At 41.0% G+C, this 14456-nt stretch overlaps 1 protein-coding gene across 1 annotated transcript in view; it reads right to left on the bottom strand.

Moving 5' to 3' along the window:
- Positions 1-9797: 9797 nt before the first annotated feature.
- Positions 9798-14456, bottom strand: part of cachd1 (cache domain containing 1) — an 85513-nt gene continuing 80854 nt past the window's right edge. The window contains exon 27 of the mRNA XM_086115979.1: positions 9798-13342. Within this exon, the coding sequence (XP_085972105.1) occupies positions 13098-13342 (245 nt within the window). The 3' untranslated portion in view covers positions 9798-13097. The remainder of the gene's footprint in view (positions 13343-14456) is intronic.

Raw genomic sequence — 14456 nt, 5'->3', positions numbered from 1 at the left:
TGGTGGGTGAACGTGACCTCCCATTGCCAACTAACTGACCTGTCTTTGGACTGTTTGTATTAAGGGGCTGGAAGAAGATGCAGCAGTCAATGGAGAAATGGTCAACGTACAGAGCCATGTTTCCACAGAGAGGGACAGATGGGTTTGATTCACCACAGTGCGGTTCGTAACAGGAAACCGTGATCTCGCTTTAGTTCCCAAAGCGCGGTGTGGAGGTTGAGTCAGGATGACTGCATGCATGTAAATCACCAATCGGTGAAAAAATCCAACTACAGATGTGAAATTAAGTGATAGGCATCTACCAGTCTGAAATGAGCTACAAAGTAATTCCTCAAGCTGTGAGCCATTATCCACAAATTGACAATATGCATGGAAGATGGATGAACTTTACCAGGAGTGGCCAGCTGACAAACATTACCCCGAGAACATAGCAACGACTCATCTAGGAGGTCTCAAAGGAACCCAGGACAGCGATTTAATTGTCACTGACGGCCGACACCATTTACATAGTGCAATTGATGGTCCATTCTTTCAAATCATATCTAGGAAGCAGAATGACATAAAAATCTCTTCTTCGTTACAATTCTAAACGTTGCTTGAGACTTAGGTTTGTTCCTGCTCATGTGATAAATGTGTTGGACAAGACCGGTCTATGCTTGCACTTAATTTCATGAAACCATCAATCTGGATTGTATGCGAAAAAAAAAAGTCTTCTTGGTTATGTTGGTTGCTTGCTATGGTGTCAAAGTCATTATTTTGGTTGACATGTACTGTGAGAATTCAATAGTAAAGGCAGGTCCTTTTAGAGTTTGTGTTCGGATCAATTGCTAATTTGTTCTTCAGCCTGATGAAAACAAAAGGAAAGGAGGCTCGAGTTTGAATGTGTGCAAAACACAAAACCCCAGCACCACCACATCCACATCACCTGCCTAACACAGCTAATGTTGTCAATTAACACTAATCTGTTCATTTTACACTTGGGCAAGCACTCCAGAGACAACTATTTGTATGCAGTACGTTGACAAGTCCATTTTCCCCACGATGTCATTTTTAAACTACATTCACATCTAACCGCTTGGCGAGTTCTCTCCTTTTTCTTCACGGGAATCATATATTGTACGCTGCAATGGCATCCAAAAAGGATATTAGCGGATATTAGCATTCACACAAGATCTTGTGTGAATGATGCTGACAGATTGGAGGACATGAATCATTGAGCAGTTGTTCTCTGACAAGAAGGCAAGGACTTGCCTGTCACACAGGCTGATTTTTTGAAATGCATGAATCACTTCTTTTAGTGTTGAACATAATTCCGATGAGACAAGGACTGTTGTTTTCACATTTGCCCATAGGGATTCCGTCTCAAAACAAGAAAAGAATTCAAACAGCAAATCCAACTGAAGCTGCTCCAAATCACTATCCAAATTGCATCTCTGAAGGTGTTTGGGCAAATTAAACCAAATACAGTGTAATTGGCTTACGCTGTACAAATGAAGTAGAAAAGCTTGATTGTCCCTCACCAAATTTTATAAACAGGAGCCCTGTCGGTGTTTGAGCCTGTCAGCCATTGAGTCAGAGCGGTTTGAAGTGGGTGGGAGTACAGAGTGGAAAATGCTCGCTGGGACTGAGAGCATGAAGGCGTGGGTGAGCGAAGTGGCACCTGGTTTGCACTTGGTGGGCGCCGGGGGAAGAGTAGAGGAGGGAAAGAGCCCAGCGTGAACCCTGAGTGGCAAAGTGGTTCTCGCATGTAGGAGTTGATGGCGAACGTATCCGGGCTTCGACTTGCACTATGATTGCAGACATCTCACTCGCTGGTCCATTCTGGTGAACTGCATAGGATGGAAAATTGGATTTGACAGAACTATGAACAAGATGGACTTGGCAAGTCATCTTGTTCAAGTCTAAGTCAGAAGTCATATCGAGTCTCTTCGAAACCAAGTCATGTAATTCCCGTTTTTGGCAAGCAAGGCGCAAGTCCTAGAAATAACAACTCCAGTCTACCTAGAGCAGAGGGGTCGGCAACCCGTGGCTCAAGAGCCGGATGCGGCTCTTTGGTGCCACCCTAGTGACTCCTTGGAGCTTTTTCTAAAATGTTTGAAAATTGAAAAAGATGGGGGAGGGAAATATATTTTTTGTTTTAATATGAGTTCTATCAGAGGAAAAACATGACACAAACATTCTTAACGTTTTCCAATGCTGTAAAAATGTGCAGAATAAATTTCAACATTTCCGTCAATGAGGATTTGCGTCATAGCCTGCGACATGCGTTTCTATTGGCAGGGCGGGATGTCAGTCAGGTGGCTGTTGTAAAAAAACTGTGTTTCATGTACAATTCACCGAGGGTACTGGCAAAGAATGGGATTCTGGGGGGCCGAGAGAAGCATTTTTAAACGGCACACGTGAGCTACGATAGTTAGCACGCTGCAAAAGTGCGTCCCATGCCTTGTTCATCGTAGCCACCGTTATGGCTGTTGCTCATTATGGCATGCATGTGTAAGTGCGTGCGTATGCGCGCTTGTGCGGTAACGGGTCGATCGCGGGAGGTTGGTTGATCGAAAAGTAGATATTCGGTCAAAAATGGTTGTGCACCTCTGCTCTCCAGATGCACTGCAGGGAAAAAAACATTTAATCATGAAGGCTCATTGTGTATTTGTCGCCGACTTAAGTCATTTTGATAGTAGGCTAATATAGCTCATATAGATACAGCAAGTGCTGCCTTCATTATAAGGCTAATACAGTCTAAGGCTTTTATTTTTTTTTGCGGCTCCAGACAATTATTTTTTTGTTTTTTGTTTTGGTCCAATATGGCTCTTTCAACATTTTGGGTTGCTGACCCCTGACCAAGAGTCAAGTCAGATGACTCGAGTCCCCCATCTATGGTGACAACCCTCGTAGAAAATGCTCCTTATCAACGCACTGCATGCATGACTATTAGCTTGATCACTCGAGCCAGACGACTTTAGAAAAGTAGGGCTGGAAAATATGCTGCGAGTGCATGCCTGCTGTACTTGCTGGCAGAGCAGAGTGAAATGACCCAAGGGCTCTTGGACACTGCGCTCCGTGCTCTAATTTCGTGTCTTTGCTTGGCAAAGTCGAGCGAAGCACTAGTGACAGCAGAAGAGGCAAGGACATTCTTTCGTATGGATTCATGAGCATGAGCGCTGTAATGTGGGATTATTGTGCAGTCGCCGGGGTGATCCTTGTATCCGCTATTTGGACGATTAACAGTATATCCGGTCTACAGTGGGAGAGCAAGGGGCAGTTTATCCAAGACCATTTTTAAATAAAGCCAGATCTTTTTTTTTGCCTGCTCCTTTGCGCACCAACAGTGTGTCAACATTTTGGGAAATGTGGCAGATGTGGGCATGCATGCGGACATCACATTCATTCATGAATACTGTGCTGGAACACAGATCTGTTGTTGTAAGAATGTCGTGCAGGATAACGAGCTTCATCATCTTTCTGTAGTGAAATGTAAATTCTACTCCACCAGCATTTCTCCCAAAACTCAAGTATGTATTTTTGAATGACACTAAATGATGCCCCCCACACACACACATACACATACACAATAGTGACGGTGGTGATATTAAAAAATAAAATAATATAATAACAATAATAATAATAATAATAAACCAGGGCAGAATGAGTGCTGGCGGTCATGTGGACAAGAAAAATCTGTAGATCATGCACACATATTTTGGAAATGTGAATAGTTGAAAGATTATTGGGAAGAGGTTTGGAGAGAACTGAAGAAGATAATCAGCTATGAAATACCAAAGACCGGCTTAGTGATGTATCTAGGCAATATAAATCAAGAAAGTGTACTAACGAGAGATGAGTACTTGATAAAAGTGTTGCTGGCTGTCAGCAAGAAAGCCATAACAATAACATGGTTTAAAACTGACGCGCCAACAAAGAATCAATGGCTGGAAATAGTGGGAGAAATATCTGAGCTGGAAAGATTCACAAACATATTGAGGGTCCAAGTAGGGAAGTTTAAAACGAGATGGGAAAAATGGGAGGAATATAAAAAACAAACAAACAAATGAATGAGAGAATGACACCACAAATCAGGAGAAGTCAATGTAGATTACGGATATAAATCCAAAATGAGGGACACTTGTCACTGTTGATCACAATATATTATTTTATATGTATATATATATATATATATATATATATATACACACACACTGTATATATTTTTTTCTGTCACATGTTTGCACGTTATTTTGTTGTTTCCTATGTTAAAAGACTTTCGCAGCCATACATGGACGTTGTTGTGGAAACTAACTACGGGTGAAAATATACGAAACCCTTTGTATTCAAATGTGCAGACTTGTATGGTCCTATATGTTGTTAAAATAATAAAGATGCAAGTTACAAAAAATATATATAGAATATGAAAGTGATTATGATGTCAATGAATTGATTTCCACTGTGATTCAGAAAGAATGTCCCACACTGGTGTCATATTTCGCTGGGGGGCAAGGCAGAAATATAACGCGTAGTACGTCTACCAAATTTACAAACGCGCTGAATGACTCCATTTCTTCGGCAATAAAATGACAAAGCTCCCCTTTTTACGGTGAGCCCAGACTATTCTCTGCGGTCAAATTGTCGGAAGACAATGCATCAAGACTTATGCTTATGCCTGTGTTTATGGCGAGCGCACTGGCGCTAGTCTACCACAATAGGGCCCATCCATCGATCCGTCCATTTTTTTTAAGCAGTTTATCCTCATGAGGGTCGCATGCGTGCTGGAGCCTATCGGAGCTGTCTTCGGGCAGTAGGCGGGTTACACCCTGAAACGATTGCCAGCCAATCGCAAGTCACACATAGACATAACCATTCACGCTTACAGTCACACCTCGGGACAATTTAGACTAAGAGTGTTCCATTAACCTGCCATTCATGTTTTTGGAAGGTGGGAGGAAACCAGAGTGCCTGGAGAAAACCCACACAGGCACGGGGAGAACATGCAAACTTCACACAGGAAAGCCGTAGCCGGAATCAAATCTTGCACCTCTGCACTACGAGAACGACGCACTAACCAGTCGCCCACTGGTCCACCCAAAATAGGGCCCATTGAATTAAGCTTCCCTTTCCAAAATAATGAGAATTAAATAAAATTAAAGTCCTGCATAGGTAATGTTTTCAGCAAAATATTTGCATTGTTCATTCTCATATAAGTACAAAATAAAGGCTTTGTATGTACAACCACGTTGTTTATTATTCTACTGTCAATCTTTCTTTTGGTTCTGGGACACCCTAATGAAAGGTTTGACACATGAAAAAGCCGGCAGGATTTCTAAACCTTAGAAGGAGTACAGTCTATCTTCTGAAAATTGTCAGATGTGGTGCTTAGATTTTGAGAAATTGCCTGGAGCTGAGCCTGGCCAATAGTGCTTGACAAGCTAATGAAATTTAAAAGACACTTAGGGAGTTACAGAGACTCGGAGATGACGCTACCCGCCTCAAGGATAAACAATGTGTTCATCACTAGATAGCTACCTATAGGATATTTTGAGTGCTTCAATGATGAAAGTCACATGTAATATTTTGTCCAAAAATGAAATGTCCACAATTGGCCAAATTCTTTCATGATGAAACAACTGAAACCCATTGTCCCCAAATTCCTTCTAACAAAGTTAGTTAAAAGTGAAAATACTGTATATGTATATTTTTTTGTCCAGGCTGTTTTTATTTATTTATTTATTTTTGGATACGCCGTTTGATTGTCTTCATTTGTCAAATGTGGCTGGTGGGCGCCATTATGATTGCTTCAAAAATAGCGTCGGCGGTTCTGCGGTACAGATATCGCACTCAATTCAGGTGTCTAGTGCTGATTTACTGCCACCTGCTGGCTTCAGTGCAAAAACACGGCGGTGGACGGAAAGTGCAAATAAGAGCAAAAAAAAGTGCTTTCACTTATATAATATACAGTAGTTTCTGCCACTCCTCTTACAAGTGGGAGGAATAAGAAAAATGGATTAACCACTGATTAAAGTAAATCCTGTAATGAGATTAATTATACTGACATAAAAGTTTGACCAACATCCATTCGCATGTTTTGCTTTCCACAGCTGTGTGTAAGACACAGGCGGTGGTGTCAAATCCCACAGGCTAGAAAAAAACAAAAGCACTCCCATGAGCCACTGAAAACAGGAAATTCAAAATCCCTCAAGTCGTACCCTCGCTCATTTCAAAAAATGACGTTGGGAATCAACTGTCACCATCATGAATCAAATGTGCGTTTCGAGACTTTCTAATATGAACTAAACTGTAAATATCAAAGTCAATTGAATAAATACAAATATCGAATTACGCTTTCGTTATGTGACGTAAAATGAACAAACAGAAGCGAAGAGAGGAAGAATTGCTGAAGGTGACGGGCTATTTACAGTACGTGTCCGAAAAATCCCAAAGCCTTTGCCCCCCCCCCCAAATAATAAACAATAATTTATACAAAAATTGTAATGCTTTATGCAGTACAATGTATACAGTAATCGACAACAAAATGAACTCAACAAAATTTGTTGGGTTATGTAAATTGAGGGGTTCGTTGTTTTTAGTGGATAGCTCTTCTTTAGGAATGACAAAAGGAGAGATGAAATCCTTGAATGCAGTTTAATAAAGGGGGGGGGCGACGTCTGCACCGCAGCACGTTCACACAACTCTCATAACTAAAATTAACATGAAATAATATGATGCTCAAACATAAAATGATAATGAATAATATAACATAAGCTTACAGTTGTAATATTTCATCCGTAGTAGGACCCGCCCGCCACTCCCAAAACCATTTACTGTACTTGAATACCGCTGTATTGTAGCATGTACAGTAAATATAAAAACAATAAACAGTAACAGAGAATATAAAGGAGACAGGTTTTGTCAAGCGTAATTAAGCTGAAAGTGACGAGCACGCGCGCGCGCACACACGCACGCATACACACGCGCGCGCACACACACACACACACATGCGCGCACACACACATGCGCGCACATGGTCCTCGGCCTTGGCCTCGGAGTCAAGTCCTTGGCCCTTGGCCTTGGCCTCGGGAGTCAAGTCCTTGGCATTGGATTTACCGGTCCTCGGACACAATGACGGATTAGAGCCTCGTAACACTTGTATAAGGACCGCAAAAATCACGAACAAATCTAATAGATTCCATCCAACGAAACCCATATTGATGATTTAACTCTGGCGCTTTAAGAGGGGCGGGTCTGCCACTGACAGGTAACAGTTAGCGGCATCACAGTTAGTTTCAATCACGGTTTGTTGCGTTCGCGATCGGCAGTTTAAATAGCGTGTAAAGCCTTTCTGTAACAGTGGTGTCTTTTATTTAGTTATTTTTGCACAGTCGTCACGTTTGTGCGGTCGCACTAGAATGTTTGTTTGAACCAAGTAATTTGCGTTACAGCTGGAGTCAATAATGTCGGCAGTTCACTTCCGGGTTTGGCCGTTGGGATTTGGAGTCCTTTTGCTCTATTCCAGTAATGTTTGCTGAATGCTTTCTCATGTTTGGAATAATGAATATTGATAATACATAGTTTAAAATCGTGGTTGATTTAATTATTTTTTATGATTATTGTGAATTAAAAGGTATTAAATTAATCAATGTAGTATTAGTGGGAGTGGTAATAATAGTAGTACTCAGAGAAGGTTTAGAGATCAGCCATCTCGTTACCTCTGCGTCCCGCGTCCTAGACGCATAATTTTCCCACAGGACGCACAGTTCCAAACAATGTGCCCTTTTTGGGACGCACGGAAATTTCTCAGTCAAAACAAATAAACAAACAAAAAAACTACGGCAAGCCTGAGGATTTCACAGTAACAATCGTTACCGGTAGCGTGTCGTTTCCGTGTTTTTCACGGTACCGAAAAATAGTTTAATTATAAAAGTCACCGCACTTGAATTGACTGTGTGATCCACGCGATTTCAATGCGCCTTATGTGTGTTTGTGATGTGGTGTGGTGTGTGAGTGTGTTTCTTCTAATTTACTTTCGTTTTGTTTTGTTTTCAGTGTTGGGGGGCACAACAGATGACGTTATGTGCGCATGCGGGTTGTTATTTTAGTCCGCAAACTGAGGAATCGCGCGGATGAAAGTTTGAGATGGCGGCGAAAAAAACTCACCAAGGTCTACTAATTACGATATTTAAGAAATGGGAATGCTTGTCTGATTTTTTGTATGAATCGTCCAAAGGGCGTATCACTAAACTCACCTGTGACGTATTACCAGAACGCGAGAGCGAAATACGACGCGAGGCACGATTACGAGGCAAATTGGTCATTAGATTTGTAGGCTAATCGCTGTGAAAAATATTATGAAACAGTATTGGTTATTGTCTAATTTACTGGTTGTAGCATGGTAACTTTATGAATAAAACATTCGTCACAAGGTGTAGTAATGCTAATGTTAACTGTTGGTAGAACTAATGATGACGTGTGTTAAATTTTTTCGTCAAATTGATCGTAGATTACACATGCATCGTCTTGGGAAGAAGATGTCAAGCCACATCAATACTTACCTGTATTAATGATTACCAGTCAATTAATCTTTGCAGTGTGAGATTGGAAAAAATACTCTGATGATGCCACATGAGTACACCAGTTTTTGATCAGTTTATTTTTTGGAATAAACCTGGAGTACACAGCTGCTGATGTAATGTTCATTGTTAATGCATAGTTTTCAAACATTGACCCTTGAAACATTATACTTTTGAGTTTCGGAATTCTTGATTATCAATATCAGTCAAAATAGAAAAATGTGTTCCCATGATGAACGTTTACGGAACCCAACATTTGTTATCGTGGTTTTCCATTGGGTAATCCGACGGAACCGAAAAACGGTTACCATGAATTTCCGAAATCCTCAGGCCTGCTCCTGAATTATTTAAATTTTTGCAGCATTTGTTTATCATTGTAAGTATATGTTGTTGTTTGTGTTATTATCATATGCAATTGAATAAGTAGACCATTTCAGAATTCGAAATTTGGGACTCTCTCAATGCATAATGGGACTCATACCGGTACTTTTCTGATCAGCGAGTCCCGAGACTCGCTGCTGGTAAACTGTAAAATTATCACTGCAGAGATTACCGCTTTTTCTGCACTCAGTGATTGACTTCTATGCAAAGTCATTTCTCAACTTGTCTTCCGTGCCATGTCATGCCTGTTGAGTGTTGTTTTACTTCACATTAAGAAACTACTGCACTAAAACATTAATTCATAAATGTATATCATATGCTTTTTTGTTTTTCTCAGTATAAATAACACGTACCCTGACTGTTCTACTCTTTGAATAAAAACACTTAATTCAAGTGTTAGGGAGTGCAAGGGGTTATGATGGAGGGGTGTTGCAAATCATGAAGACCTGCCAAGTGGTATGATAGCATTGTTTTATACATGTACTCGGCTAGGCCTCAGCTTCAAAATCAGTCCTTGGTCCCTGGCTTTGGAGTCAAGTGCTTGGCCTTGGCCTTGGCCTCGGGTTGCCGGTCCTTGGACACAACACTGGCGCACACACACACACGGGCTGCATTTCAAGCAATCTGCGAGTTTTCCCAAGTCCTTGTGGGCCAAACGAACAACCAGCACGTGTACTAAGAGATCCCGATGTGTTAGCTTTGTTCAGTGTGGGAGACAGGCAGGTCAATCTGGGCTCTTTCACCATAACCACGCTCATGCTCACATTGGCCTGAGCATCCAACTGGACAGGAGAGAATGTTCCTCAGCATTCTTATTCTGGAGGTTTACAAATCGTACAAATAAAAGAACAACACGTATTTAACTGTAAAATGAACTTTATCACATTCACATGGCAATGGTTTCAATTTGATAAGTTTATGTGATACAGTACAGGAGTGAGTGATGTACATCCTTCAGTACGTGACTTAATGTTACGTCTGTACACACACACGTGACATAGAGAACAGCTGCTGATCACTGTTTCAAAAACCGTTGACAATTTGTTCAAATTTTTAAAAAATGCCCAACACAAGAATCCAAAATGATTTAACCCAAACAACAACAACAACAACAAAAAGAAAAGGTAATTGCCTTGGAAGTCTGCTTGGACTTAAATCGAGATTTGTAAATGCCATTAGGAAACTGAACTCAATTCATTGAATAAGAGTCTTCTAAGTATGAAGGAAACAGGGAGCTATTATAACAAGATTACAAAAATGTACTGGAGTCGCACTTACGAGAATGAAGTCTTAATATTAAGGGCAAAATGGTGTAATGTGAGAGGAAAAGTTGTGATTTAATGAGTGCGCGGTTACAAATGTATGCTCTCATTAAGGCCATATTCTCATACCATTTCCAATTTCCAATACCCTTCCCAGAGCTTGACAGATTCAATGTTTGTGCCAATTATTTTCTCATCAGTGACTCACGTCTAAATAACAAAAATGAATGTACAGCGAAGCTTGCGAGGCTGGCTTGCATTGCTCACAGCAGAATATGACGCTTCAGCTTTTTTTTTTAAAAATGTTATTATCTGTATAATAATGTACCGTTCTCTTACCATATCTACAATAACATTTTGGGAGCTTTGAAAATACACAATAAAACTTTGAAAAACTGTTAAGTCTCATGTAAACGTATGAATTCTTCCAAGTACTGACTTCCATCCAATATGGACCTAAACAAAAATAAACCTCAAACATATCCAAGGCCTCCTTAATATAGCGAGACACCATGAACACACTTTGATATCAAGCCGAACATCAGAGGATCGTTTCAGGCTTACTCGGCAACAATAAAAATCGGGAGTGATCACTATTTAGGATTCTTCCCTTGACACTACATAAAGAATCTCTGGAAAACAGTAGATATGTTTGTACCAAAGTGTCCAAAATTTGAGCACAAAAACAATCGAAGCCACAGAGCGCAGATCGGGTCACGTGACTCTTCATCAGGAGGAAAACTAAGTGATTAATTAACTATAGTCTATGTCTTGAGGGAAAATACAATAATTCATTCAATAAAAATGCACGCACGCATGCACGCACACACACACCCACACAGTAAACACTTTTCTTGTGTGGACCAGCAGCCACAGAAACATGTCCTCACCCAAAAACAAAAAAAAAATTTAAACATCTACACACACTTTGAGTGGTTCACCACAGAGGAGAAAACAGACAGGCCTTTTCTCTTCAAAGCAGCAGCATCCTTCCCTCCCGTTCTTCTTCTGCAACAAGGATTTTCCAACTTTTGTCCTTTTTATACTTCCATGTGCATTACAATTCAGCACGCACATCGCGAGACGTTCCAGGTATCGGGAAACAGCGAATGTTGGGCAGTGTCAGAAATTGTTCAGCTGGTAATGGCACTGCCCAAAGGCTGCCAACTTCCTTGTTGTGAGATGACACGGAAAGAATTTTCCGTTCCAAAAGTGTACACAGAAAATAGTTCCAGTTGAATTACGGAAAGCCGTCCAAGGTTTGATTCAACAACCCTGATGTCAAGCTTCTGGTCGGTGTACTATTTGTCTTGACTAGTTTGGACAAAGAGCATCCTCGTATGAGGGTCGTTTAATAAATAAGGTGAATTTTTCGGCATAAGGACTTCTAATACAAATAGCTTACTTTTTTATTTTTTTCAACATAGTCTCTCATGCACTCTCGCACCCATCTGTGCACAAGCTCCCATATTCCCTCGGCATAAAAATGATGTCTGTTGGGTCCCCTAACTCTTTCATTCCACAAGACGTACTTGTACGTCTTTTTAAAATTTGGCCCCGCCTACCAAGGACGTACGTCTAAGTCTTTTTTTTTGCGTCATAGAGAGGAGGAGGGTCTGATGCAATTTGTGAATGAGAATAAACCGTTTGCATAGTAAATCATGTAAAAAAGCGACCAGTAGGTGGCAGTGGTGCCTCACGTGATTGAAATGCATGCTTTTACCAAAAGCTCTTTTTCTCCATTTTTTGCCCAGGAATCGCCATTTTCATGAAACTTAGCCATTTTGTAATGCCGATTGCTGAATAATGGAAAAAGATAGAAACCATTTTTTTTTTCTGCTGAAAGAAGAGAGTCCAAACATTATTTTGGTAGGCTTCATGTTTATATAGCATTGGAACCAAATATTCTGTGGGCCTTGCAAGATCAGTCAAAATCCAGTAAAACGCTGGGATTGAGGGGGTTGCTCCAGTGGAAATGGCTGGGATTGAATGAGTTAAAAGTGTTCACGAGAGGCGCCAAGTTTGAAAGGGACAATGAAGTCAAAAGTGTTGTGAGCGACCGGCTGAGACATCAGTCCAAAGATTTTAATGCTGAGGGAATAGGGAAGCTTGTGCACAGAGGGGAAAAGTGTGCGATAATGCTGGGAGACTACGTTGACAAAAATATAATAAAATCCTTATACCAAAAAATTCACCTGATTTATTGAATGCCCCTCATACATTGTACGGGCCTTAAGATGAACATCAATGATATCACTCAAACGGCTTTCCGTTTTGAATTGCAATTGCAGAGCTTGTGATTCAGGTTCATTGTTGACACAATGAGACAGTGAAGAAACTGCAACTGTCTCAACAGTACGCGTGTAGACAAATATTACATGAACGGATGCAGAGATCTTGTATCCGTCCGGCAAATTTGAATAAATAGCTTTATGATGCTTTAAAAATCTTTTATCTTTATAGTGTTTTTCTATGTGTGTAAATGAAGTTTGTTCTTTTCCTTGTAAGGTTCCTGCGTGTGAGTTTTGATTATTGAGAGTCCTTTGGTCCAGTAGTGATGACAAGTTGGTTTTGTGTTCGCGTTGGCCCTCCACGGGGAAAAAAATTATGCTTGTTCACAGGTTGAAGCCTCCGGCTGTTCCAATGAACTTCCCCGAAATGGGCTGAATTTGTTTTCAAGGCTGCTCTTAAAAGAGTCCAGAAGGCCCGATACCTTCAGAAAACAAAGTGAATAAAAAAAAGAGTTTGCCCATTTTCAGTGTGTTAAAAACAAACCCACCCCCCCACATTTTGAGTTCAGTTCAATAGAAAAAAATATCTATATATTGGCAACGATGATGAGCGCAATGTGAAGTGTCTTAAAAGCGTGTTTTCTAGATTCTACCCATGTCATGGATCAACACTCGGCATCCACGCTGTGAACGGTGACCGCCGCTTGGAGGTGGTGCGTGTGCAGCGGGTGATGGTGTGTGTGCGTGTGTCGGTAGGGGTAAAATTTGTGGCTGAGCAGGGCTGCCGTCTGAGGGGGGGTGTCCAGGTCCAGGTCGTCATCGTGGTTACCGACATCGACGCCCGCCGAAAGTGGATCGTTGTTCCCCGGTGGATTCTCGCTGTCCTCTTGAGGGCTCATCGTGCTGTAGCCTGGAGAAAGCACACGAAGAATTGAATTCAAACATCATGATTACCGTGTCGCCCTCTGCGGTTCAGCTTTCAGATCTCCGATAAATTGTTCATGTTAAAGCAATTTCTGTTTATCTTCAACAGTAACCAATCAGGTCCAAATTTAGAGCCCTGCGCTTTCAGTGTCGTGCCAACCTGTGGAAGAGAACCCGACGTCGTATTGTCATAATTACAGTAAATGTGGATGCCAGGTGGCCTGAGGTTGTGATTGTGAATGAAATCAAACTTGACGAAAATTAAATTTGAAAAAACAAAACCAACTAAAAACAACAAAAAAAAAACAACTAACTGAAACTACATCTTAAGTTTATAAAACTAACGAAAACTATAATTATTGCGAAAATGTAGTTCATTGTTGTCTTTGTCAATTCATATCGCGTCAGCTGTCGGAGTTCATTTTAGTGCGATTGAAAATTATTTTGGTATTGCTGTGAAAGCCATGTGCGCATGAGTGAGTCAATCAAGTAAAAAAAAAAAGAAAAAAATGGTTACTAAACAAACACCGAAGCTTGATATGCTAGTACAAAAGTGGACAAAGCTTGCAGGTATGTTTAAAAGACTTGAAACCGGAGAAAACCCACACAGGCACGGTGAGAAGATGCAAACCCCACACAGGACGGCCTGAGCCGGGATTGAACCCACAACCTCTGCATTGTGAGGTCGACAGGCTAACCACTCGACCACCGTGCATTATGCAACATATTACATTAAATTATGGTGCGCTATTAAGACATTTCATTACGATATATGCTGTCAGCATGAAATTTCCAACCGCACCGGGCAAAGGACTGCGGTTCAGAGGTGCTCTGGGTCATGCCGGATGCACGACAGCCAGTCGTTAAGAACCTGGATTCAGCTGCTTGACCCCTCACTGAAGAAATGTCCTACAAGTCTTTTCCTAACATCCCGGTGACGTTCCTCGGTTTTGCATGAAATATTACAAAAGGTCAAAAAGTTCAAGGGAGGGGCTAATACTTTCGCAATTGAGTAATGTATGTGGCATGATGACAGTTGTATCAGCTATGCATGCATGTAACTCATCAGCGGATTAAACAGAGCGACATGGTAGCAATTC

Source organism: Hippocampus guttulatus, chromosome 7 (genome assembly GCF_054856545.1).
Source record: "Hippocampus guttulatus isolate MCC_2025c chromosome 7, RoL_Hgut_1.0, whole genome shotgun sequence".
Classification (NCBI taxonomy): Eukaryota; Metazoa; Chordata; class Actinopteri; order Syngnathiformes; family Syngnathidae; genus Hippocampus; species Hippocampus guttulatus.
This window is presented reverse-complemented; position numbering and strand designations above follow the sequence as displayed.